Source organism: Ascaphus truei, chromosome 7 (assembly GCF_040206685.1).
Source record: "Ascaphus truei isolate aAscTru1 chromosome 7, aAscTru1.hap1, whole genome shotgun sequence".
NCBI lineage: Eukaryota > Metazoa > Chordata > Amphibia > Anura > Ascaphidae > Ascaphus > Ascaphus truei.
In genome coordinates, this window is record NC_134489.1 from 10,682,841 (window position 1) to 10,708,876 (window position 26,036).

Here is a 26,036-nt window from a genome sequence, read left to right on the forward strand (position 1 = left end):
TCGTGTTACCAGGAAGTAATACATCGAGAGTTACCTCTCGTTTTCAAGTACGTCCTGGGCATAGCGTTTAGATGACAAATAATACATGGTTACAATACATAGTCATACATAAGTGAGCAGGGTTATCTTATACTATATTAGTGAAAGCACTGTATGCCTGTCTGGATGTCCTGTGTCCCTAGGGGAAATCTCATTGGTCCCTTGGCCCGCCCGCCCCCGCACACCTCTCATTGGCCTGAGGCGGAGTGACGGGCCAAAGGACACACACACACACACACTCTGTTGCTTGGCCTCACTCTCCCCCGTCGACCGCAGCTCACCTTCCCCCCCCCCCCCTCTCCCGGGTGCCCCTCACTTCCTCCCCCATCTCCCCCAAACCCGCACGCTCCGCAACATCCCCAGCCGCACTATCACGTGCGCTCCCGGACGGAGGGGAAGCGCGGGCCGGGCCTCCTGCACTCCCCCGGCCTCCTGCACTCCCCCGGCCTCCTGCACTCCCCTGGCCTCCTGCACGCACTATCACGTGCGCTCCCGGACGGAGGAGAAGCGCGGGCCGGGCCTCCTGCACTCCCCCGGCCTCCTGCACGCACTATCACGTGCGCTCCCGGACGGAGGGGAAGCGCGGGCCGGCCCTCCTGCACTCCCCCGGCCTCCTGCACTATCACGTGCGCTCCCGGACGGAGGGGAAGCGCGGGGCCGGGCCTCCTGCACTCACCCTCACGTGGCGCGGGTCTCCTGCCCCAGCCTGCCACTCTTGCCCCCCCGCCAGCTTCCGAACCCACCTCCTGCCCCAGCCTGATGCCACGGGGATATCCGTGCCAGGAGGGGAACCATCTGCCGCCAGGAAACACCACCCGGTCAAGTTAAGTCACCCACCGTCTCCCACCCACGCACTGTCACCCAGTTACCCACCGTCTCCCACCCACCCAGTCACCCACACACCCACACATCCACCCCACACACACCCACCCAGTCACTCACTCACCCACTGTCCCCCAGTCACCCACTTTCCCCCAGTCACCCACTTTCCCCCCAGTCGACCCACTTTCCCCCAGTCACTCACCCACCCACTCACCCACCCACTCACCCACTCAGTCACCCACCCACCCACCGACCCAAAGTCACCCACCCACCGACCCAAAGTCACCCACCCAGCGACCCAGTCACCCACCCAGCGACCCAAAGTCACCCACCCACCCAGCGACCCAAAGTCAAACCGACCCAAAGTCACCCACCCACTCAGTCACCGACCCACCCACCCACTCAGTCACCGACCCACCCACCCACCCACCCACTCAGTCACCGACCCACCCACCCACTCAGTCACCCATCCACCCACACACTCAGTCAACTGAGTCACCCACCTAGCTGTCATGGGGGGGAAGCCCAACCCTGTCGCCCCCCCCCCCCCCCCCAAAATTACATCACGGGCAACGCCGGGTATATCAGCTAGTACTCTATATACAAAACATTGCATGCACAGTTAGAGATAATATATTGTGATACCACCACTGTCCTATAGGTGCTGGAATAGGGCAGCAGTGGGACTTTTCCAGCACACGGGAGTGTTAATCTCCCTAGAGCAGGGGCGCACAAACTTTTTTTTCATCAAATGACGCCGCAGGTCACATTATGTCATGTGACCCGCAGCGTCATTTGACATGTGTGATGTCACGTCACATGACCCCGCAGCGTTATTTGACGCCGTGTTGCCATGGACACGAGTGACGCCGGCAGAGTCCAGGTAAGTTTTAGAGTTGCAGAGGCCTCACGCGATCCCCTGGCATTTAATTTAAATGCCTCGGGGAAGAGTGCGGGGCCCCTGCAACCACTCGTGCCCCCCAGACAAATCTAGCACCCCCCCTGGAGGGTGCGCCCCCCACTTTGCGCACTGCTGCCCTAGAGAACCCAGCAGCAGCTGCTGCCTAATTGAGCAGACTGAACAAGGAAGTGTTTGAAAAGACAGACTGAAAGCTGCCATGCTGAGAGACTGCTGTTCCCAGAGAAGGGAACAGAGAAGCGTTCTCCCCGGCTGTGGAAGCTGGCACAGCCCTTAGGCTCGCTGGACGGTGGTCACGGAGCCTGCTGAGACTGCCTTGGTTGTTAATCCCAGGAAGAAGGAAGTACAAGAGACCGTGCTGAAGCGGAGGATGTCCTATCCTTAATATTGGACTTACAGAGGAGAGATTCTCTGAGCTCTCATGGGGCCGAGCTCCCCTAGGAAGGAAGGACGCAAATCCGTCTGTTCAAAACCTGGACTAACAGATAAGCAGAAACTATGTATGTTAAACGTAATAGTACCTATTTTGGGGTCGGAACCAGCTTAGCTGGCCATCCAGTTAGTGAGGGCTAAAGCTACGGTATAGTTCGTTTTCCCTAAAGGGAATAGGTGTTTATGTGTTGTTTTGACTTAAAGGGACGGTGAGCCTGTTGGTGTATGATTTAATAAACACACACATTCCCAGCTACCTCAAACTCCTACACCCACCGCATCATAAATATATATATTTATGTTAAAAAGAGTGCTAAGGACCTACATTGATTTTGGTTATACCTTGACGTGGTATGCAGGCTTATGACGCTTTGGCCAAAGGGTTTAACTAAATAACCAAGTAAATATTATTATTATTGAAGTATTTAAACTTTATACTTATTACCATATATGTTTTGTCAATTGGATGTCGCATTGGGCATCCTTGTCTTTTGTTGTATGATTTAATCCCTGTAAATAAACCCCCTGTATAGAGAAATGCACGTTTCCTGCCTTAAATTGGGACTACAAGAGATTGCAACGGGTTGTGGACATCACAATCTATTATAGACGTATGTAATAATTACAGACCAGATTAAAACGTGAGACAGCTTTAGTTTTGAAATAACTTAGACTGGTGGCGGCTGTGAGAGTCTCCGATGGGTTGTTCCAGTTTTGGGGTGCACGGTAAGAGAAGGAGGAGCTGCCAGATACTTTGTTGAACCTTGGGACCACGAACAGTCTTTTGGAGTCAGATCTCAGATGATAAGTGCGGCATGTGGTAGGGGTGAGGAGTTTGTTCAGACAGGTAGATGGCCCAGAAAGTTTTTGAAGGCAGGAGAGATTAACTTTGCGCCTAGATTCAAGTGATCACCAATCTAGTTCTTTGAGCATTTCGCAGTAATGTGTGTTGTAGTTGCATTGGGATGCAAGAATAAAAAAGCAAATTACAAATTAAATGGGATAAATTGGGGGAATCCTTGATGGAGAAGGATTTAGGAGTGCTTGTAGACAGCAGGCTTAGCAATAGTGCCCAAAGTCATGCAGTAGCTGCAAAGGCAAACAAGATCTTATCTCGCATCAAACGGGCAATGCATGGAAGGGAAGTAAACATAATTATGCCCCTTTACAAAGCATTAGTAAGACCACACCTTGAATATGGAGTACAATTTTGTGCACCAATCCTAAGAAAATACATTATGGAACTAGAGAGTGCAGAGAAGAGCCACCAAATTAATAAAGGGGATGGACATTCTAACTTATGAGGAGAGGATAGCTAAATTAGATTTATTTACATTAGAAAAGAGGCGTCTAAGAGGGGATATGATAACTATATACAAATATATTCAGGGACAATACAAGGAGCTTTCAAAAGAACTATTCATCCCACGGGCAGTACAAAGGACTCGGGGCCATCCCTTAAGGTTGGAGGAAAGGAGATTTCACCAGCAACAAAGGAAAGTGTTCTTTACAGTAAGGGCAGTTACAGTGTGGAATTCATTACCCATGGAGACTGTGAGGGCAGATACAATAGATTTGTTCAAAAAAAGGTTGGACATCTTTTAGATATGAAAGGTATACAGGGATATACCAAATAAGTAAACATGGGAAGGATGTTGATCCAGGGATTAATCCGACTGCCAATTCTTGGAGTCAGGAAGGAATTTATTTTTCCCCTTATGAGATATCATTGGATGATATGACTCTGGGTTTTTTTGTTTGCCTTCCTCTGGATCAATAAGTCAGTATAGATATAGGAGAAAGTATCTGTTGTCTAAATTTAGCATAGGTTGAACTTGATGGACATACGTCTTTTTTCAACCTCATCTACTATGTAACTATGTAACTATGTAATTGGAGAACAAAACGGCATATTGTGTTGTAGAGGGTGTCAAGTTTGCTAAGGTGGGTTTGGGGTGCCGAGCCGTATACTATGTCCCCATAGTCGATAATTGGCATTAGCATCTGTTGTGCGATACGCTTTCTGTCCAGGAGACTTAGGGAGGATTTGTTCCTATAAAGTACCCCTAGCTTGGCATAGGTCTTGGTTGTCAGGGTATCAATGTGCATCCCAAATGTTAAATGGGAGTCAAACCACATGCCCAGGTATTTAAAACTAGTAACAGGAGTTGGTGTGGTGTTAGCGTTGGTTCTGATCTGGAGCTCAATCATTGGAAGCTTTAAAAATGTAGCCTTGGTCCCAAATGCCATTGTTACAGTCTTGTCAGTGTTTAAAAACAGTTTGTTTTGGGAAATCCAGTTTTCGAGTCTCAAAAAGTCAGACTGAAATAGAAATCCATCACCCTTCTCTATTGCCTGATTTTCCGCCACGTGTGCGTGTATCAGTTTATGATCTTGGTCACGTATTTTGGTGCCATACAGTATTGTACTATTTTTTGTGTCTTTCTTATTTTCATATACCCTCTGAGATATTGCTCGCATGGTTTGGTTTGGAAGCCTGGTTTAAGACCTCCTGAGAAGTCTTTTTTTTCGTGGAGCAGCATCTCCCATTGGGTTGTATCATTGGTATTCAGGTTTCTGTTGTGGAACTTTTCTGGATTTAAGGGAAGTCACTTGCACTGTTTTTCAGACGTTGATGAGTGCCAGCTCTACGGATCCCAGGTGTGTAAGGGAGGGGTCTGTGTCAACAAAGTCGCCAGCTACTCCTGCTACTGCTCCAACGGATACTACTATGACGTGCATCAGCTGGAGTGTGTCGGTACGTTCCCTGCATAACACAGACTGCAGCAATACTACTTCCCCCCCCACTATGTAAAGCACGTCACAAGATAAACAATGTACAATTCTACATTCTTACCTAAACTGGCAATCGTTTGGTGCTCCGGTCATAAAACTGTAAAATCCTAGTTGTGTGCCTAACAAAATGGCCGCCTTCCAACTTTGTGCTGCCATCTGTGAAATGCTGCAGCAGATATGTAACATTATTGTAAAACATTATTGTTACAGCTTTCAGAGAAATAGACAGACCTGTTTGATACTTTGTTGCCAAAGGGCAGCGCTCAAAAAGGTGTGTCTGAGAAGCCTGTTTCAAAAGAGGAAGTGAATATGACTGTCTAAAAAATGGTTGCTGTAGCACCCAAAGGATGGTCAGTACATTCCAAAAAATCGTTAAAAATGGCATTATGGGTTTTTAGAAATAGAGACAGTATTATGTAATACTGCAGAACTGAATTTATTATAAAAAAAAAACCATCGGATTTATCACGTTTTGCTGCTTTAACGGGGAAACCGAACAGTGGACAAAAAGTGTTTTCGTTTTTTTTTAAACAACGTATTTGTGTAATCGGCTTCCTTAGAACGATACGATCACCAATAAGGTAACTGTTCTATTTATTTGCATCTTGTGTAACATGAAGTCCGTTCCTCGTATCTCCTGGTGCACTTAATCCCACTGGTACCCGGGATTATTGCATTATTGTTCTCTCCCCTCAATCTCTTGGAACAAATTGGCAACAAACAAACGGCTGCTTCTTCTCACCAGAGATGGCGCTGTTGCGCCCTTAGGTTCCGGCCCAGTGTGGCCTGCAGGGCGGCGTGTGCACAGTTGAAAGCCACGTTGTGCGGTCTGTAGGGAGCGATGTGATGCGCGGGGGCGGGGCCATGATGAGGGGGCGTGGCCATGCCGGGGCATAGCTGCCCGGCCATTGGCTGCTCGCCGACCACATGATCGTGTTGCGGCAAGACAAAATTCTCGTCTTCCCTGCCAGCGTACGCGTCATTGCGCTGTGTGCGCCCACGCACACACGGCCACTGGGGCCTGCCCCATAGAGGGCTGTGCTGTGGTGCGTGGCGCGCACGCCGTAGCGCGTGCCGCAGCCTACACTGGGGACTCAGCCTTGGGCCCTTATTCTGTAAGGTAAGCGCAGATGACGTGCTATCGCATGGAAGCCCCATTGACGTTAATGGGGCTTTTCCTGCGATTGCGTGTATCACACCTTACAGAATAAGCCCCTCCGTGTGTGTACCGTCCTCCCTCTGGTTCTCTCGTATTTTACAGGTTGTGATACCTTTTAATGGACCTGAATGAGTAATCGATGTAGTCTGTGCATGAGTTTTCAGGGTCTCACAAGTCTCTCTTTGACTTGAAAGCTCCTAATTATCATCCTCTGCGGAGAATAAAGCTTTATCTTGACTCTACAGAAGGCCTGTCACTGCGACAGCACCAAACCCGGAGAATCATGCAGCCTCCCCAAAAAAGAATTCATAACATATCCTGATAGCTCAAGTATGTGCTGGTTCAGACCGCACTAATCTAAGGCCTGGGACATACTAGTTGGAAACTCGCTGAGGAGCGCTCCTGCTCTGCCTCGCCTGCTGAAAATTGTGCTGAGCGGGAGGCGGGGCTAGTCCCCCGCTCCCATTGGATGGGAGCGGTCACGTGACCGCTCCTCCGCTTCCCCGAGCGGCAAATTTGAAACCTGCCTGTCTCGGCAAAGTTTCTCAGCCTCCGCACGCATCAGCGCGCATGCGGAGGGGGAAACTATAGCCGCGCTGATGACAGATAGAGGGGGTTTGTGCATCTGCTCAGCGCGGCTCAGCCCGCCTCAGCGAGCTTAAACTCACTATGTCCCAGGCCTAAGGCCGCGCTTATAATGCCGGCGACGTCAGGCTATGGTCGCTGGAAAAATCCAATTGAGATGACTTCCAGCGATCGTGACCAAGCCGTCGCTCCGTCGCGTCGCGCTTACTATAAGCGCACGCGACGGCGGCAATGCATTTGTTTTGACGTCGCCGGGACTATAAGCGCAGTTTAAGGGTTAAAAAAAACAGCAATTGTCCGTAAGGTGCTGCGAGAGGGTAGGGGCCCAATCCTCTCTACAATGTCATAGAAACATACAGTAAGTGAAGTCCCCGGGACTCTGTACAGCAGTTCTAAGAAGAAACAGACCAGTTGCAATCAAAGGAATTATTTACTGGAAAACATTAATCCAAATGCTCATACGGCGGGGCCCCGCTCATACGGCAGGGCCCCGCTCATACGGCGCTTTAAAGCGTAATCGCCGTAAAGCGGGGCCCTGCTGTACTGTACCTTTGAAAACAGAGGCGCAGAGCTGTAACCTGACTGACTCGCTGACGAGTGGCATCTGACAAGGAGTTGCGCATGCGCTAAAACTGGTGTTTAGTGACAGCCGGATACTTTGCTGCTGAGCGCGTCATGCCGGAAAAACAGAACAATATGGGAATACATTGGGGAACGCTGTAAAGCGGGGCCCTGCGGTACTGCGAGTACAATGTCACAAAACACACACATATTCTGACAGTAATAATGTGATACAAAAAAAATAGAGGTTAAAAAAAAGAAAAAAATCTAAGAAAATACTTTCGCTCGGCTGATATGTATTCTTTTGATTATTTTTCCCCTTCCTTTTTTGAACATATGTCCTTGTTTTTATCGTTCTCTTTTTGTATCACATTATTACTGTCAGAATATCTGTGCTTCTGTGCATGTGGATGACGGTGTCTTAGGCTTAGGCTGCGGCCCCAGTGCCTGCGCTGCACGCGCGCCTGCGAGGTGCGTGCAGCCGAGTTCCCCGGGCTGCAATGAGCTGCAGGGGGAAAGACAGGGGGGGCGTGATGGGGGCGCGGCCATGATGTCACCCGGCAGGTTCGCCCTCATTGGCTGAACTGCCGGGGGCGTGGCCTAGCGCTCCGTCGCAAGTCCTGCTCTCAATTTTCTTGAGAGCAGGAGTTTCTGTCAGCGCAGTGCGGCGCCCCCTCCCCCCCCCCCGCTCACAGTGGGCCCGGCCCCATTGAGGGGCGGCTCCTGTCCCTGCAGCTTCCACCACAGTGGGGCCGCAGCCTTATGGATAGCACTGCTTGGTAAAGATGGCCCACTCTGAATTCTAAAGCAGCGTACAATAATAATGATCAGATGTGATTGAGGATTTTGTTTATTGGGGTTTTATTTCCAGATAATGACGAGTGCCACAAGGAGGAGGTGTGTGAGGGCGGCCGCTGTGTCAACACAGTGGGATCCTACCACTGCACCTGCGACGCACCTCTGGTGCTGGACGGTTCCCAAAGGAGATGTGTTACCAACACCAGCCAGGCCCTGGGTGAGAGTCTGTACTTATAAATACTCAGTCTGTCGCGCGGACACGCGCTAGGGGTCTGTCGCGCGGACACGCGCTAGGGGTCTGTCGCGCGGACACGCGCTCGGGGTCTGTCGCGCGGACACACGCTCGGGCTCTGTCGCGCGGACACACGCTCGGGGTCTGTCGCGCGGACACACGCTCGGGGTCTGTCGCGCGGACACACGCTCGGGGTCTGTCGCGCGGACACACGCTCGGGGTCTGTCGCGCGGACACACGCTCGGGGTCTGTCGCGCGGACACACGCTCGGGGTCTGTCGCGCGGACACACGCTCGGGGTCTGTCGCGCGGACACACGCTCGGGGTCTGTCGCGCGGACACACGCTCGGGGTCTGTCGCGCGGACACACGCTCGGGGTCTGTCGCGCGGACACACACGCTCGGGGTCTGTCGCGCGGACACACGCTCGGGGTCTGTCGCGCGGACACACACGCTCGGGGTCTGTCGCGCGGACACACACGCTCGGGGTCTGTCGCGCGGACACACGCTCGGGGTCTGTCGCGCGGACACACACGCTCGGGGTCTGTCGCGCGGACACACACGCTCGGGGTCTGTCGCGCGGACACACGCGCTCGGGGCCTTACACGCGCTCGGGGCCTGACACGTGCTCGGGGCCTGACACGCGGACACGCGCTCGGGGCCTGACACGCGCTCGGGACCTGACACGCGCTCGGGGCCTGACACGCGCTCGGGGCCTGACACGCGCTCGGGGCCTGACACGCGCTCGGGGCCTGACACGCGCTCGGGGCCTGACATGCGGACACGTGCTCGGGGTCTGACACGCGCTCGGGGCCTGTCGCGCGGACACACGCGCTCGGGGTCTGACACGCGCTCGGGGTCTGACACGCGCTCGGGGTCTGACACGCGCTCGGGGTCTGACACGCGCTCGGGGTCTGACACGCGCTCGGGGTCTGACACGCGCTCGGGGTCTGACACGCGCTCGGGGCCTGACACGCGGACACGCGCTCGGGACCTGACACGAGGACACGCGCTCGGGACCTGACACGAGGACACGCGCTCGGGACCTGACACGCGGACACGCGCTCGGGACCTGACACGCGGACACGCGCTCGGGGCCTGACACGCGGACACGCGCTCGGGGCCTGACACCCGGACACGCGCTCGGGGCCTGTCGTGCGGACACGCGCTCGGGGCCTGTCGTGCGGACACGCGCTCGGGGCCTGACACGCGGACACGCGCTCGGGGCCTGTCGTGCGGACACGCGCTCGGGGCCTGTCGTGCGGACACACGCTCGGGGCCTGGTGCGCGGACACACGCTCGGGGCCTGACACGACGCTCGGGGACACACGCTCGGGGCCTGTCGTGCGGACAGACGCTCGGGGCCTGGTGCGCGGACACACGCTCGGGGCCTGACACGACGCTCGGGGACACACGCTCGGGGCCTGTCGTGCGGACACACGCTCGGGGCCTGTCGCGCGGACACACGCTCTGTGTGTATACTGTAACTGTATTGTCTGTGTAACTACATCGAGGTTGTGTCTTTTTTCCCCTCTAGATGATAACCTGGCCTTCTGTTGGCAGGAGGTTGGGGCAGATTTGTTGTGTAAGCGCCCTCTACTGGACAGGCAGACAACTTATACTGAGTGCTGCTGTCTGTATGGGGAGGCCTGGGGCATGAACTGTGCGCTGTGCCCAGCCAGAGACTCAGGTACGGAGAAGCTGAATAGAGCAACAACGGGCAGGGAGGCAGACCGAGCAAATGACGGAAAGAGAGATACAGCAAGAGGGATAAAGGGACAGTGCGGGAAACAGACAGGGATCAGGGAAGGTACCAAGAATGAAAAGGATATCAAGAGAAAAAGGAGATACACATGGTTAGGCAGAGAGAGGAAATGGCAGAGTATAAAGAAGAGGGTAAGCGGGCGAGAGAGCAGGAAAAAACTCAAGAGCAGACCGAGAGTGAAGAGGAAAGGCAGGGACTCGGTGATAGAGAAAGGAAGGGGGGAATGGAGGGAAAGATGGGAGAGAAATCACGCGACAGATGCACAAAGTGGAAGTTCAAGATGTACAGGGTTGTACAAACTATTTGAAATATATAGGTGACCGCTTGTCTTAAATACAGGCCTGAAAGTGTTAATCAGTCTGCAAGCCAGAAGCGGTGCTTAACCGTAGTACACCCTCAGTGGATGGACCTTGGGAGTACTCAGCTTGCTTCTGCTTTCCTTTCCTCTTTCAGATGATTTTGAGGCCTTGTGCAACGTTCTGAGACCTCCAGGCTTTGGGAATCCCGGCGGGCCCCTCCCGCATGACCCTTACGAGTATGGCTCGGAATACGGGCCGGGTTATGTTGCCCCGTACAGCCCTGATCATTTTGCCAACCCACGTCCCAGGATCGTACAACCGGGATATGACGCCTACCCCGTGGGCGCAGCAGGAGGAGGTGCAGGGTACGCCTCCAGGCCGCCCTCTCCCTACGGCCCACGGGATTCCTTGTACAGCTACCCGCCTTTCGAATCTACGGACTTCGAGGGCGACCTGTCGTACCCTGACCCCGCCATAGAGGAGCCAAGAGCGCCCTTCAGAAGACCAGACACCGCGTACGACCCGCGTCTGCTCCCCTCCCCACCCCGCTCCAGGCCCAGGAGCCCTCTCAGTTCTCCTGGGTTGGGGTCAGAAGAGCCACGTAGGTCTCAACCATGGAGGTCCGGAAGTCGTGATACTGAGAGTCTCCCTCCTCCACCCAACTGGACCAGAGACCTGAGTGAAGCATATGAAGGTAACACAGCCTCTCACTGACTCCTCATTTGTTGAAGGTTGTGATACCTCACAAGTCATTATTTTATTTTCGCTTTATTTTGTCTAATTTTTTATTTCTCATATAATGTAAACTGATAGGAGAGCTTTCCAAACCTCACAGGTCTCTTCTTCATGTGTGCAGAGCTTTTTTTGACCTCACAGTTCTCTTCCTCTCATGTATGGAACTTTCCTAACACCACAAGTCTCTTCTTCACGTGTACAAAGCTTTCCTAACACCACAAGTCTCTTCTTCACGTGTACAAAGCTTTCCTAACATCACAGGTCTCTTCTTCACGTGTACAAAGCTTTCCTAACATCACAGGTCTCTTCTTCACATGTACAAAGCTTTCCTAACATCACAGGTCTCTTCTTCACATGTACAAAGCTTTCCTAACATCACAGGTCTCTTCTTCACATGTACAAAGCTTTCCTAACATCACAGGTCTCTTCTTCACATGTACAAAGCTTTCCTAACATCACAGGTCTCTTCTTCACATGTACGAAGCTTTCCTAACACCACAAGTCTCTTCTTCACGTGTACAAAGCTTTCCTAACACCACAAGTCTCTTCTTCACATGTACAAAGCTTTCCTAACATCACAGGTCTCTTCTTCACATGTACAAAGCTTTCCTAACATCACAGGTCTCTTCTTCACGTGTACAAAGCTTTCCTAACACCACAAGTCTCTTCTTCACGTGTACAAAGCTTTCCTAACACCACAAGTCTCTTCTTCACGTGTACAAAGCTTTCCTAACACCACAAGTCTCTTCTTCACATGTACAAAGCTTTCCTAACATCACAGGTCTCTTCTTCACATGTACAAAGCTTTCCTAACATCACAGGTCTCTTCTTCACGTGTACAAAGCTTTCCTAACATCACAGGTCTCTTCTTCACGTGTACAAAGCTTTCCTAACACCACAAGTCTCTTCTTCACATGTACAAAGCTTTCCTAACATCACAAGTCTCTTCTTCACATGTACAAAGCTTTCCTAACATCACAGGTCTCTTCTTCACATGTACAAAGCTTTCCTAACATCACAGGTCTCTTCTTCACATGTACAAAGCTTTCCTAACACCACAAGTCTCTTCTTCACATGTACAAAGCTTTCCTAACATCACAAGTCTCTTCTTCACATGTACAAAGCTTTCCTAACATCACAGGTCTCTTCTTCACATGTACAAAGCTTTCCTAACATCACAGGTCTCTTCTTCACATGTACAAAGCTTTCCTAACATCACAGGTCTCTTCTTCACATGTACAAAGCTTTCCTAACACCACAAGTCTCTTCTTCACATGTACAAAGCTTTCCTAACATCACAGGTCTCTTCTTCACATGTACAAAGCTTTCCTAACATCACAGGTCTCTTCTTCACATGTACAAAGCTTTCCTAACACCACAAGTCTCTTCTTCACATGTACAAAGCTTTCCTAACATCACAAGTCTCTTCTTCACATGTACAAAGCTTTCCTAACATCACAGGTCTCTTCTTCACATGTACAAAGCTTTCCTAACATCACAGGTCTCTTCTTCACATGTACAAAGCTTTCCTAACATCACAGGTCTCTTCTTCACATGTACAAAGCTTTCCTAACACCACAAGTCTCTTCTTCACATGTACAAAGCTTTCCTAACATCACAAGTCTCTTCTTCACATGTACAAAGCTTTCCTAACATCACAGGTCTCTTCTTCACATGTACAAAGCTTTCCTAACATCACAGGTCTCTTCTTCACATGTACAAAGCTTTCCTAACATCACAGGTCTCTTCTTCACATGTACAAAGCTTTCCTAACACCACAAGTCTCTTCTTCACATGTACAAAGCTTTCCTAACATCACAGGTCTCTTCTTCACATGTACAAAGCTTTCCTAACATCACAGGTCTCTTCTTCACATGTACAAAGCTTTCCTAACACCACAAGTCTCTTCTTCACATGTACAAAGCTTTCCTAACATCACAAGTCTCTTCTTCACATGTACAAAGCTTTCCTAACATCACAGGTCTCTTCTTCACATGTACAAAGCTTTCCTAACATCACAGGTCTCTTCTTCACATGTACAAAGCTTTCCTAACACCACAAGTCTCTTCTTCACATGTACAAAGCTTTCCTAACACCACAAGTCTCTTCTTCACATGTACAAAGCTTTCCTAACATCACAAGTCTCTTCTTCACATGTACAAAGCTTTCCTAACATCACAGGTCTCTTCTTCACATGTACAAAGCTTTCCTAACATCACAGGTCTCTTCTTCACATGTACAAAGCTTTCCTAACACCACAAGTCTCTTCTTCACATGTACAAAGCTTTCCTAACATCACAAGTCTCTTCTTCACATGTACAAAGCTTTCCTAACATCACAGGTCTCTTCTTCACATGTACAAAGCTTTCCTAACATCACAGGTCTCTTCTTCACATGTACAAAGCTTTCCTAACATCACAGGTCTCTTCTTCACATGTACAAAGCTTTCCTAACACCACAAGTCTCTTCTTCACATGTACAAAGCTTTCCTAACATCACAGGTCTCTTCTTCACATGTACAAAGCTTTCCTAACATCACAGGTCTCTTCTTCACATGTACAAAGCTTTCCTAACACCACAAGTCTCTTCTTCACATGTACAAAGCTTTCCTAACATCACAAGTCTCTTCTTCACATGTACAAAGCTTTCCTAACATCACAGGTCTCTTCTTCACATGTACAAAGCTTTCCTAACATCACAGGTCTCTTCTTCACATGTACAAAGCTTTCCTAACATCACAGGTCTCTTCTTCACATGTACAAAGCTTTCCTAACACCACAAGTCTCTTCTTCACATGTACAAAGCTTTCCTAACATCACAAGTCTCTTCTTCACATGTACAAAGCTTTCCTAACATCACAGGTCTCTTCTTCACATGTACAAAGCTTTCCTAACATCACAGGTCTCTTCTTCACATGTACAAAGCTTTCCTAACATCACAGGTCTCTTCTTCACATGTACAAAGCTTTCCTAACACCACAAGTCTCTTCTTCACATGTACAAAGCTTTCCTAACATCACAGGTCTCTTCTTCACATGTACAAAGCTTTCCTAACATCACAGGTCTCTTCTTCACATGTACAAAGCTTTCCTAACACCACAAGTCTCTTCTTCACATGTACAAAGCTTTCCTAACATCACAAGTCTCTTCTTCACATGTACAAAGCTTTCCTAACATCACAGGTCTCTTCTTCACATGTACAAAGCTTTCCTAACATCACAGGTCTCTTCTTCACATGTACAAAGCTTTCCTAACACCACAAGTCTCTTCTTCACATGTACAAAGCTTTCCTAACACCACAAGTCTCTTCTTCACATGTACAAAGCTTTCCTAACATCACAAATGGTTACGCCGGGTACAGCTAGTGTGTGTGTGTGTGTGTGTGTGTGTGTGTGTGTGTGTGTGTGTGTGTGTGTGTGTGTGTGTGTGTGTGTGTATACATACATATACACAGCAACAGTGCACTCACTGATGTAAAAGCACAAAAATGATTATATGGGGAGCATACCGTCTAAAAGGTAAGTACTGTATAAGAACAAAAAGGGGACAAGGCACGCACTCCAAAATGCAAAAAAAAAAAGGTGTTGTTTAACAACTCAACGTCTCGGCTCTCATAGGAGCCTGTTTCAAGAACAACCAAACTGTGAATCAAGCAAACCACATAAACCTTGCACCTCACGGAGTAATCCAAAATTGGCACCAAAAACCCAGTGTCCCCCCGGTCACATCACATGAGTGACGTGGAGATCGAGAGAGGCCAGAGGGGGCCTTAGTATGAAAGCTATTTAAGTATGGAGCAAAGTGTCACGGGATCAGCAAGCTTCGGGATCACACACAGTGTGGAATAGTATCACACATAAGTAACTATAACAAGGCACACAGGTAATAACATGTATCAATAAAGTAGTGAAATCACTAACCGAACACACAAGTTGGCCCTCGGTATCCGACGTCCCGCTTTCCGTCGGATACCTTATCTTATCTGACCCGCTTATCTGACGGTCCGTTATCCGACAGCGGTTTGCGGGACGCATTCTGTCGGATAAGCGAGGCCCGGCTGTATATGTAATATCAAATGGGCAGGTTACGGGGTCATCAGATGCAAGCAGGGGAAGGGGAGGGAGGGAAGCAGGGGAAGGGGAAGGAGGGAAGAAGGGGAGGGAGGGGGAGGGAAGGAAGGAAGCAGGGGAAGGGGAGGGAAGGGGGGGAGGGAAGCAGGGGAAGGGGAGGGAGGGAAACAGGGGAAGGGGAGGGAGGGAAACGGGAAGGGGAAGAAGGGGAGGGAGGGGGAGGGAGGGAAGCAGGGGAAGGGGAGGGAACCACGGGAAGGGGAGGGAGGGAAACAGGGGAAGGGGAGGGAGGGAAACAGGGGAAGGGGAGGGAGGGAAGCAGGGGAAAGGGGGGGGGAAGGAGAGAGAGGGAAGCAGGGGAAGGGGAGGGAGGGAAGGAGAGAGAGGGAAGCAGGGGAAGGAGAGAGAGGGAAGCAGGGGAAGGGGAGGGAGGGGAAGGAGAGAGAGGGAAGCAGGGGAAGGGGAGGGAGGGGAAGGAGAGAGGGAAGCAGGGGAAGGAGAGAGAGGGAAGCAGGGGAAGGAGAGAGAGGGAAGCAGGGGAAGGGGAGGGAGGAAAGGAGAGAGAGGGAAGCAGGGGAAGGGGAGGGAGGCAAGCAGGGGAAGGGGAGGGAGGGAAACAGGGGAAGGAGGGAAGCATGGGAAGGGGAGGGAGGAAAGCAGGGGAAGGGGAGGGAGAGAAGCAGGGGAAGGGGGGGAGGCAGAAATGTAGAGAGTTGTAAATATGCCAAAACAGATGCAATCCATATTGCACAAATAAACCCGAAGTCAAGTCATTTCCAACAGATATCAACATCAAACTACTTATAATTATATACATCCAACACGGATTTCAAAATCCGCCACCGCTTGGCACTTGCCTGTGTGGCTGCCACCTTTCTGCCGACCTCCTGCTTCTTTGGTATCCCACCGTCAAATGACACCGCAGGCGTCACGCGTTACCATGGAAATGCGACGTCATGACGTCACTTGACGGGGAAAGCTGCTGGCGGCCACGGTTGTAGTGATCTCCAGTGAAAACAAAATGGTGGTTTAAATCTCCCACGTGACGTGGGCCAATAGGAAGCAGTGATGTCATCCATCACAGCTTCCTATTGGCCAGTGTGATGTGTGGGATTTAAATACAAGGAAGTACAAACCACTACCTGAAGTATCTCGGGAAACCAGGAGCTGAAATGAACGAAATTCTGCTCGTAGACCCCCTGTGCCCATCCTAGCAACAAAAATAAGGGGTGGTCAGTGGGGGAGCTGCATCTTTAAATAAAGTGGAAATTAATTAACATTTACAGTGCCCTCGTGGTATGGCTGCCATCCCGATTTAATTGAAATGGAGCCCGCTCCACTTCCTTGTCCCACATTCGGGCCTGGTCATGTCATGTCATCGCTCCGGGAGCCATCACAGGACGCCGAAGGGCTGATGGCTCTCGTGTGTCAACGTTAGCATGATTAAATATATTTATATTTTTCATCCTTAATTCGCTATTATATTTATATGGTACATATACATTATAGTGCCAAATAATGTAATGACTCAAAAATAAACAGTTACTAGGGTAAGAGATACGCACAAACATAATATTAAAAAGATCACAAAGGATCAGTACCGGCTCAAGGCTACCAGGCGACACACCCAGAGAAGGGGAGATCCAAGGATCCCCCCCCCCGTCTGGGAGATTGCACAGCCTATGCTACGTGTATGTGGTGCACTACCTGTTTGGAGCAGGAGATACTGAGCTGCCTGCGTTGGAGTAGAGGCTTGGACAGGCTTGGGTTCTTGTTCTCAGTAGTTCTTTCTTCTGGTGTCAGCGCCTCCAGCCGTAGTGGGTCCCAGGGTGTCCGGAAATCAGTCCCCACTACTGCGTTCTTCTCCCTCCTGCCCAAGCACTGATACTCAGACAAGAATGTAGCGTGAACAAGGGTCTTTATTAGTATGCATGGTAGCAGCCACTGCAGTTCTCCCTGCAGTGGTGCAAGGTCTTGGAAGTCCCAGACTTCTAGATGGTGCAGGCCCTGGTCTTACAGTCCAAGGACAGAGGGGGAGCACGCTCATCCCTGCCATGGGAGAGACTCACAGCTCTTTCTTCCTCTCTTCACCGGAGCAGGAAGCAGACAGAGGATAACTTTCCACACCCTCCTGGAAGGGGCGGGCTCATGGACTGTACCTATCCCTGATAGGCTTACACAGGCCTTGAGTCACCACCTTACTTCCATCACTTACAAGAGGGGCATAAGGGGGTTCAAGAGCCCACAGATTAACCTGTTAATGCCCTGAACTTATTTGGGACTTACATAACAGATATACAATGGGGAAAGAGAGGTACTATGGGACATACCCTGTTACACGAGGATAAAGAAATTAAAATGGCAGTGGGCTGGACATATCACAAGAAAAAATGACCATCGTTGGACAAAGACGATACTCGACTGGATTCCAAGGGATCGCAAAAAGACCGAGACAACGACCAAAAGTAAGATGGGAGGATGAAATTGTGGGCAGAGTTTGTTAACTCCTCCTATCATCACTCCCAGAAATGATCACCATTAAACTAGCGCAACATACAGATCGTTACACTGATGTCGAGAAGTGCATCTTGCAAATGACGCTGTTGATGTCCGTTTTATAACATGATGGCCTTTTGTATTCCTTGGTTAATAGGAACCCAATTAATGATGCATATACAGATGTAGCTGGCTTCATTGTTCGGCCCGGTGCGTTATCGTGGGATACGATGAGATATTCTGTGTTATTATGGGATATATGTTGTGTTACAGTATGTGGTGGAAGAATGTCGTGTCCTGCATCTGTGCTAATCCCTTGAGGTCTAAATGTAATATTTATTCTTAAAATCTCCCATTTCTGATACTTCTAAAACGTTTGCATGCCACAGCCCGTTCTGGCACATTGCAATCTCATGACCGATCCTGTGTTGTGTGGTGTGTGGGTTCCTCTTGTGTGCCACTTCCAGCCATATCGCATTCAACACTCCTCTGGAGCGCACAACACAATCTCCCCTAGAAATAGAGCACAAAGCCAGTTGACGGAGATACTAGATAATGGGGCCCCCGGGAGTGCCAGATCCCATGATGTGGGTTAGAAAACCTTGCAATACAAATCCCAGGAGCCAAAGATAAAAAGAATACCTTCACTTCTAGAGAGTTAGATTAAAAAAAAGTATTATACATGAGTAACAGGACAACATCATAATGTGAAATGGGATCTTTTCTGGAGAGATGTTCTACCTTGGCTGGCAGAGGTGCAAACAAACCTGGTTTGTAAGAGTTAGCGTAGCTTATAACATGACACCTGCTACATGTGAGCTTGTGTTCCATGCAGATCGCTACGAGCAGTTTGAGGGACTGCAGGCCGAGGAGTGCGGGATACTTAATGGCTGCGAGAATGGGCGCTGCATCCGGGTCCCTGAGGGTTACACCTGCGACTGCTACGACGGGTACCGCCTGGACATGACTCGCATGGCGTGCGTGGGTAAGAGGCTCAGCTCCCAGCCAAACCCAAGGGTGATGCCGTGCACTGCACTCACATAGGGGAATAGCACAAACCCCTTACAGGGAGGGGGTAACAAGGAATGAGGATTCTGTATCTTCTACACATCCATACCTTTTAGATTATGAATTTGGTGAGTAGGGATTACGATAGTCTTGTGGTAACTGGTGATAGATGGTATCAAAATCACAGTTCACAGAGCAAAGAGTAAACAGTCCTCCTCACGATATATTCAACCTGCAGATGTATGACATAAAGCAGAGAAACAGGACATTGCGCAGTATATCTAGTTGCCAAATGTGCCCTTATGATCATAAGGGCACATTTGGCAACTAGATATACTGCGCAATGTCCTGTTTCTCTGCTTTATGTCATACATCTGCAGGTTGAATATATCGTGAGGAGGACTGTTTACTCTTTGCTCTGTGAACTGTGATTTTGATACCATCTATCACCAGATGACCACTCAGGATTGGGAACAATAGTCTGTATATTTGGACTTTAATATAATTTCACAATAATTCACTGTATTTACACATGCGCCAGGTTTATGTCTATTTTTGTATTTATATTCTTGTTTTGAGGTTTATTTTGGGATATTCCTCAGTAGATTACCAGGCTGCTTTAGTTGTGCACTGCACTAATTAATTCACATATGCACTGCATAGTTTTAATTTAGGTATAGCGCTTGTCACAGTATATTTTGTATTTTTATTCTAGTGGTAACGTCACTGTCTTTCATGGTTGTAGTGACATCTATACCGCCATCATGTGTCGGTTAGAGGGTATGGCAAGCAATGCATCTTGTCTTTTAACCTCGCAGGCAGGGACTGGCCTGCGAATGGGGAATAATAATGGCCGGGACAGGGCAAACACAGTAATGCATAGCAAATAAGATTAACCCCCTTCCTTCCCCGTCACAGTCAGCTAACTGTAACCTTGGGCAAGTCAGTTTATCTCTTTGACCTCAAGCACCAAAAATGAGATTGTCAGCTCTTCTGTACAGGGATTTACTGCGCCTGTAACTTCTGCCATGTGTAGAGCTGCACTCCGTGTTATAATTATTATATTTACGTACCACAGAGAAATGTTAGAACTTAGGAATTTCCATTCCCATGTCCTGAGATACGAGAATGAGGAGTGCGAGGAGATATGAAAGATAAAAGGATGGAGAGGTGATATGGAAGCAGGGAGACGGGAATATGGAAGGAGGGAGAGGGGGATATGGAAGGAGGGAGAGGGGGATATGGAAGGAGGGAGAGGGGGATATGGAAGGAGGGAGAGGGGGATATGTAAGGAGGGAGAGGGGGATATGTAAGGAGGGAGAGGGGGATATGGAAGGAGGGGGATATGGAAGGAGGGAGAGGGGGATATGGAAGGAGGGAGAGGGGGATATGGAAGGAGGGAGAGGGATATGGAGGGGGAGAGGCGGAGAATATGAGAGAGACTTTCACATACATGAAAGATATCAGTAAGGTGCGGGATGGAAGTATTTCCCATAGAAAGAGGAATCCTAGAACAAGAGGTCCTGCTCTGAAACTGGAGGGTGGGAGGCTGAGGGGGGCAACGTGAAGAAGTCCATCCTTACTGAAAGGGTGCATGGAACAGCCTCCAAGCAGAGCTGTGTGGGGGGAACGGGAGGAATACAGCAAAGGAAATTAAAGGAAGTAATAAAGTAAATGAATCGCAAGACCCATAATGATCCTTCTCTCCCTGCTTACATTACAGACATCAATGAATGTGACGAAGCGGAGGACCTCTCCATACTATGCCTGAATGGGCAGTGCCGTAACACGGACGGATCCTACGAGTGCGTCTGCCTTCGCGGTTTCACCTTCTCTCGTCAGCACAACTACTGCGTCCCCTCCCAGCGCTGAGCTGGCGTGACCCGCCCCTGTGCCCCAGTTTTAGAGGGGGGCGGGCTCATGAACCAAAGAATTCCCATGTCTCGTCTATGTCCGCATGACCCAGATGTGGCGCTTGCGAGGAGGTAACTAGCGGGAGGTAGAGGCCGGAGGTATTTATTTTTTGTATATATTGGCAAAAGGGTGAGGACCTCCCCAAGCGAAGTCAGTTGTGGGAACCCCAGAGAGCGTCTGATGTCTCGGAAAAATGGGGGCCCTTTGCAGCCTTCCAAATCTTTACCTACTATTATTAAATGAACCAGCTCATACATCTTCCATGACTTAATGGAGAGGTGTCACTAAGTGAGAAGAGCGAGTCCCACTTACATGCTAACGAGATACCGAGGCCCACATTTACTAAGTCATGTTCTGTTCATTGTGAATAGCCCCCGTAACATGTCTTCCAGTGCCGTAAGGTGTCTTATGGAGTAGCACCGCTTAGTAAATATGGGCCTTAAGCCCAGATCCACCGACCTCCGTTATTGACTTAACAAGGCTATAACTGAAGTGAATGCCTCGTTAAGTGCTAACGGGCACCTTCCAAGCTCACTAACGGTTACGTGCTGTTTTCAGCCATGGTGGGCCTTGCATTAACTATACGGATGTAAGCACTACTGATATGCATAGGTGGGACTCTCAGAAGAGCTTCTCTCACCTGGAGGGAGCAGACAGCACTAACTTAACATGCCGCGGAGCCAATGCTAATGAGATGGATAACGGCCCTTATTGGCATATAATTAGTTTTATGTATTCGCGTTAACCTCAGGGGACATAACGCCTGTTACTGATTTTTGACTTTGATTTTGAACATAACCGGATGTTATGAGCCCTGAGTTAACGGACTTCTGGGGATCTGCCCCTCAGTGTTTTCATTAGCGTGTGAAACTGGGTGTCTGACGCCTTTCTTATAAAAATCACAAGTCTACAAGTATTCTTACATATTAAAGTCAGTTTGTAAACATGATAAGCTGAGACTTGGGAAGGGTTTTAATTTCCTCTGTCTGGTGTCACTGAGTGTTCAACAGGAGTTTGCACAGGCAAAGCCCCCTCTCCTTGATTAGAATTAACTTCTATTCAAGGGTGTCTCATCCAAAACTGCTTCTAACATAAATGTAATTTCTGTCTTAAATAACCCATTTTCTCTGCAGCAAAGGGGTTAATATGAATATTTTTCTACCTATGTAGGGACCGTTGCTTAACAGCATTTGGTCAGTAGTGCTCCCCTCTCCTCCCTCCCAGCAGTGGTCTCATCAGCTGACTCATTTTCTGAGTGTCACGGATTTGGGGACAGTATTACTCATTTTTAGCATCCGCATCTCATAGACTTTAGTAGCGCCGATGAGAAGTTGATAGAAGTTGTAGATAGAAGTGAGTACTTTTCCATTGAAATGCCATCTTTGTTTGATCCAAGCACCTGAAGCTCGTTCATGTTGGGTCTCTGGAGGTTGAGCTCTCTGCTCTACTGTGGTTACTGGGCAACCTCTTGCTTCTAAGCCTAGAACAGTCACCTTAGAGGTGATTACACCCCAATTCCATATGCCATGAAGCTGCTTCCCAGCGCCGGAGAAGTGATCCACTCCCTTCAATTGAATAGGACTCAAATACAGTTAGGTCCGGAAATAATTGGACACTGACACAATTTCATCATTTTGGCTCTGTACGCCACCACAATGGATTTGAAATGAAACAACCGAGATGCTATAGAAGTGCGGACTTTCAGCTTTAATTCAAGGGGTTGAACAAAAATATCGTATGAAACGTTTAGGAATTGCAACCTTTTTCACACACAGTCCCCTTATTTCAGGGGCTCAAATGTAATTGGACAAATTAACACAATCATAAATAAAATGTTAATTTTTAATACTTTGTTGAGAATCCTTTGCAGGCAATGACTGCTTGAAGTCTGGAACGCATGGACATCACCAAACGCTGGGTTTCCTCCTTTGTGATGCTTTGCCAGGCCTTTACTGCAGCTGTCTTCATTTGTTGTTTGTTTGTGGGTCTCTCTGCCTTAAGTTTTGTCTTCAGCAAGTGAAATGTATGCTCAATCGGGTTGAGATCAGGTGATTGACTCGGCCACTGCAGAATATTCTACTTCTTTGCCTTAAAAAACTCCTGGGTTGCTTTCGCAGTATGTTTTGGGTCATTGTCCATGTGTAAAGTGAAGCGCCGTCCAATCAACTTTGCTGAATTTGGCTGAATCTGAGCAGACAATATATCCCTATACACTTCAGAATTCATATGGCTGCTTCTGTCTTCTGTCACATCATCAATAAACACTAGTGACCCAGTGCCATTGGAAGCCATGCATGCCCATGCCATCACACTGCCTCCACCGTGTTTTACAAATTATGTGGTATGCTTTGTATCATGAGCCGTTTCAAGCCTTCTCCATAATTTTTCTTCCCATCATTCTGGTACAGGTTGATCTTAGTTTCATCTGTCCAAAGAATGCTGATCCAGAACTGGGCTGGCTTTTTTAGATATTGTTTGGCAAAGTCTAATCTGACCTTTCTATTCTTGAGGCTTATGAATGGTTTGCACCTTGTGGTGAACCCTCTGTATTTGCTCTCGTGAAGTCTTCTCTTTATGGTAGACTTGGATAATGATATGCCTACCTCCTGGAGAGTGTTCTTCACTTGGCTGGATGTTGTGAAGGAGTTTTTCTGTACCATTGAAAGGATCCTATGATCATCCACCACTGTTGTCATCCATTGAGATCCAGGCCTTTTTGTGTTGCAGAGCTCACCAGTGCGTTTTTTTTCTCAGAATGTACCAAACTGTTGATTTGGCCGCTCCTAATGTTCCTGCTATCTCTCTGATGGATTTTCTTTTTTTTTTGCAGCCTAAGGATGCCCTGTTTCACTTGCATTGAGAGCTCCTTTGACCGCATGTTGTGAGTTCACAGCAACAGCTTCCAAATGTGAATGCCACACCTGGAATCAACTCCAGACCTTTTACCTGCTTAATTGATGATGAAATAACAAAGGAATAGCCCACACCTGTCCATGAAACAGCTTTTGAGTCAATTGTCCAATTACTTTTGGTCCCTTGAAAAAGAGGTGGCTACATATTAAAGAGATGTAATTACTAAACCCTTCCTCCAATTTGGATGTGAATACCCTCAAATTAAAGCGGATAGACTGCACTTTAAGCCCATATTCATTTTTTAACTGTATCTTGAATTTATTTTGGTAAACAGCCGAAATAACAAAAGTTGTATCAGTGTCCAATTATTTCCGGTCCTAACTGTATGTCTCCAGAGAGGGGAAGATTGCTTCACAGCACATCGAACAGTGGCCTTCGACCTAATTCATTTGAATGGGGCTGAACCTTTACCTGCGGTAGTAACACAGGTCCAGAGCGTATAGAATAGGGATGTGATTTCCTGAGCCATAGCACTTCCAATGTTAAGATAGCGGCAATTCTGCAATGTTCGACTCCCCGGTGCAAACCATGTTAACCCTTTCACTACCCGCAAAAGGGTTTAAGCATGCTCCAATATATATTGTGCAAGAGTCATTGTTTGAGATCAACAGGAAATGTGGTGTATGTTGTGATATATCAAAACCTATCGGGCTCTTTGTATCAACGCCCCTCAGCTGCAAATAAGTGCAGCCAGCAGCACCACATTTCTTAGAGCAAAACTAAATCCTATAGTGTTGAACACAGTTTATCAGGCGATTTACATTTAGTGCTGTATTCCGTCCCAGTGCACACTGTAATATTCTGCAAACGGTTGTGATACCAATGCAGCAAGTGGCACAGGTGACATCTGCAGTGCCCTTCCAGTCTGTCTCCCGCTACAGTGACAGTAGGGACATCCAATCTGTCCCCCCCCCCCCTCCCCTGCAATGTAACATGGTCCTATGAGCCTGTCCGTCCTTACTCACTAGTGGTAGTTACCGGGCATTCCCCATTACCTTGTGGTTATATATAAAAACACCGCGGGGGCAATGTATGAAGCATCGCTAGAAGTGAAACCGACGCACAGAAGAATAGCAGGTTAGTACGTCTATCACGCTAACCTGCGCCGATGTATACAACCAACTTCTGTGTGTGTGCGTCCACGTATTTTTCACAACAAAATGACGCTAGCGGGTGGAGTTAGAGGTGGGGTTTGAATGCTTTCTTTGGCACTCATATGTAAAGGCTTTGTCATATTAAACTTTAACTAAAAATGGTGTTTTTTTTTTTAATGCAATGCACTCATCAATTTGTTTCCCAGAAGCAATTCTTAATACATAACCCCCCCCCCCCCCCCCCCATGTACTCACATCTATTTTAATCTCTCCAGTAATGGAAGCTGCTAACACCCAATCGCGCATTGCAAAGCACTCCAGCAGTGTAGGGTTACCTGCTACATACCCCAGTAATCACTTGCCGCAGGTTTCTGTTGCTCGCTGCCACTCACACGGGGTGAAGGCGTTCACGGGTGCCCGGAAATTTCGCCAATAAGAGCTGCGACTTTAATGCTCTTCACGCGCTCATTGTCACTTTTATACCTTTTTTTTATAGGCATTGTTAACAAAACAATCAAATAAAAAATATATAAAATGAAAGTGTGTGCGGCTTTTTATGTATAAAACTAGGGCCAGAAAAGTACTCGTTACGCAAAATGTATGTATGTATATATATGTATGTATATATGTATGTATGTATGTATGTATGTGTGTGTGTGTGTGTGTGTGTGTGTGTGTATATATACACCCTGAGGTAGATCCCCCTGTGGGATCGAAACGTTGGAGTTATGCTGTATTTAATACATTCATTTTCATTCACCTGAGTGCTGTCTCCTTCTTGCTGCTATGCGGTGATAGATAGATAGATAGATAGATAGATAGATAGATAGATAGATAGATAGATAGATAGGTGTGTGTGTATACACATACAGAAAAGAGAGTAGCGCTATCAGTGTGATGTGTTCTAGAATAGTGCAGTAACAATTTGTGTTGTAAAAATTGTGTAATGGTGTGAGATGATTTAAAAAAATGAATATATACAGGCATACCCCGCATTAACGTACGCAATGGGACCGGAGCATGTATTTAAAGTGAAAATGTACTTAAAGTGAAGCACTACCTTTTCCCCACTTATCGATGCATGTACTGTACTGCAATCATCATATACGTGTATAACTGATGTAAATAACACATGTGTAACAGGCTCTATAGTCTCCCCGCTTGCGCACACCTTCGGTACAGGTAGGGAGCCAGTATTGCTGTTCAGGACGTGCTGATAGGCGCATGCGCGCGCTGCCGTTTGCCTATTGGGCGATATGTTCTTACTCGCGAGTGTACTTAAAGTGAGTGTCCTTAAACCGGGGTATGCCTGTATATATATCTCAAAAATGAGTTATATATCAAAATAACACAAAAAATATATAAATAAAACAGTGTCCAGTGAAAAAATAAAAATAGAACA

General features: G+C 48.3%; 1 protein-coding gene across 4 annotated transcripts in view; it reads left to right on the forward strand.

The window, feature by feature from the left end:
• Positions 1-25,174, forward strand: part of LTBP4 (latent transforming growth factor beta binding protein 4) — a 267,101-nt gene extending 241,927 nt beyond the window's left edge. For all 4 annotated transcript variants that reach the window (XM_075606993.1, XM_075606992.1, XM_075606994.1 and 1 more), the window contains 6 exons: positions 4,842-4,970; positions 8,185-8,328; positions 9,879-10,031; positions 10,560-11,099; positions 18,541-18,690; positions 20,437-25,174. In XM_075606993.1, coding sequence (XP_075463108.1) covers positions 4,842-4,970; positions 8,185-8,328; positions 9,879-10,031; positions 10,560-11,099; positions 18,541-18,690; positions 20,437-20,585 — 1,265 coding nt within the window. In that variant the 3' untranslated portion in view covers positions 20,586-25,174. The remainder of the gene's footprint in view (positions 1-4,841; positions 4,971-8,184; positions 8,329-9,878; positions 10,032-10,559; positions 11,100-18,540; positions 18,691-20,436) is intronic.
• Positions 25,175-26,036: the final 862 nt, after the last annotated feature.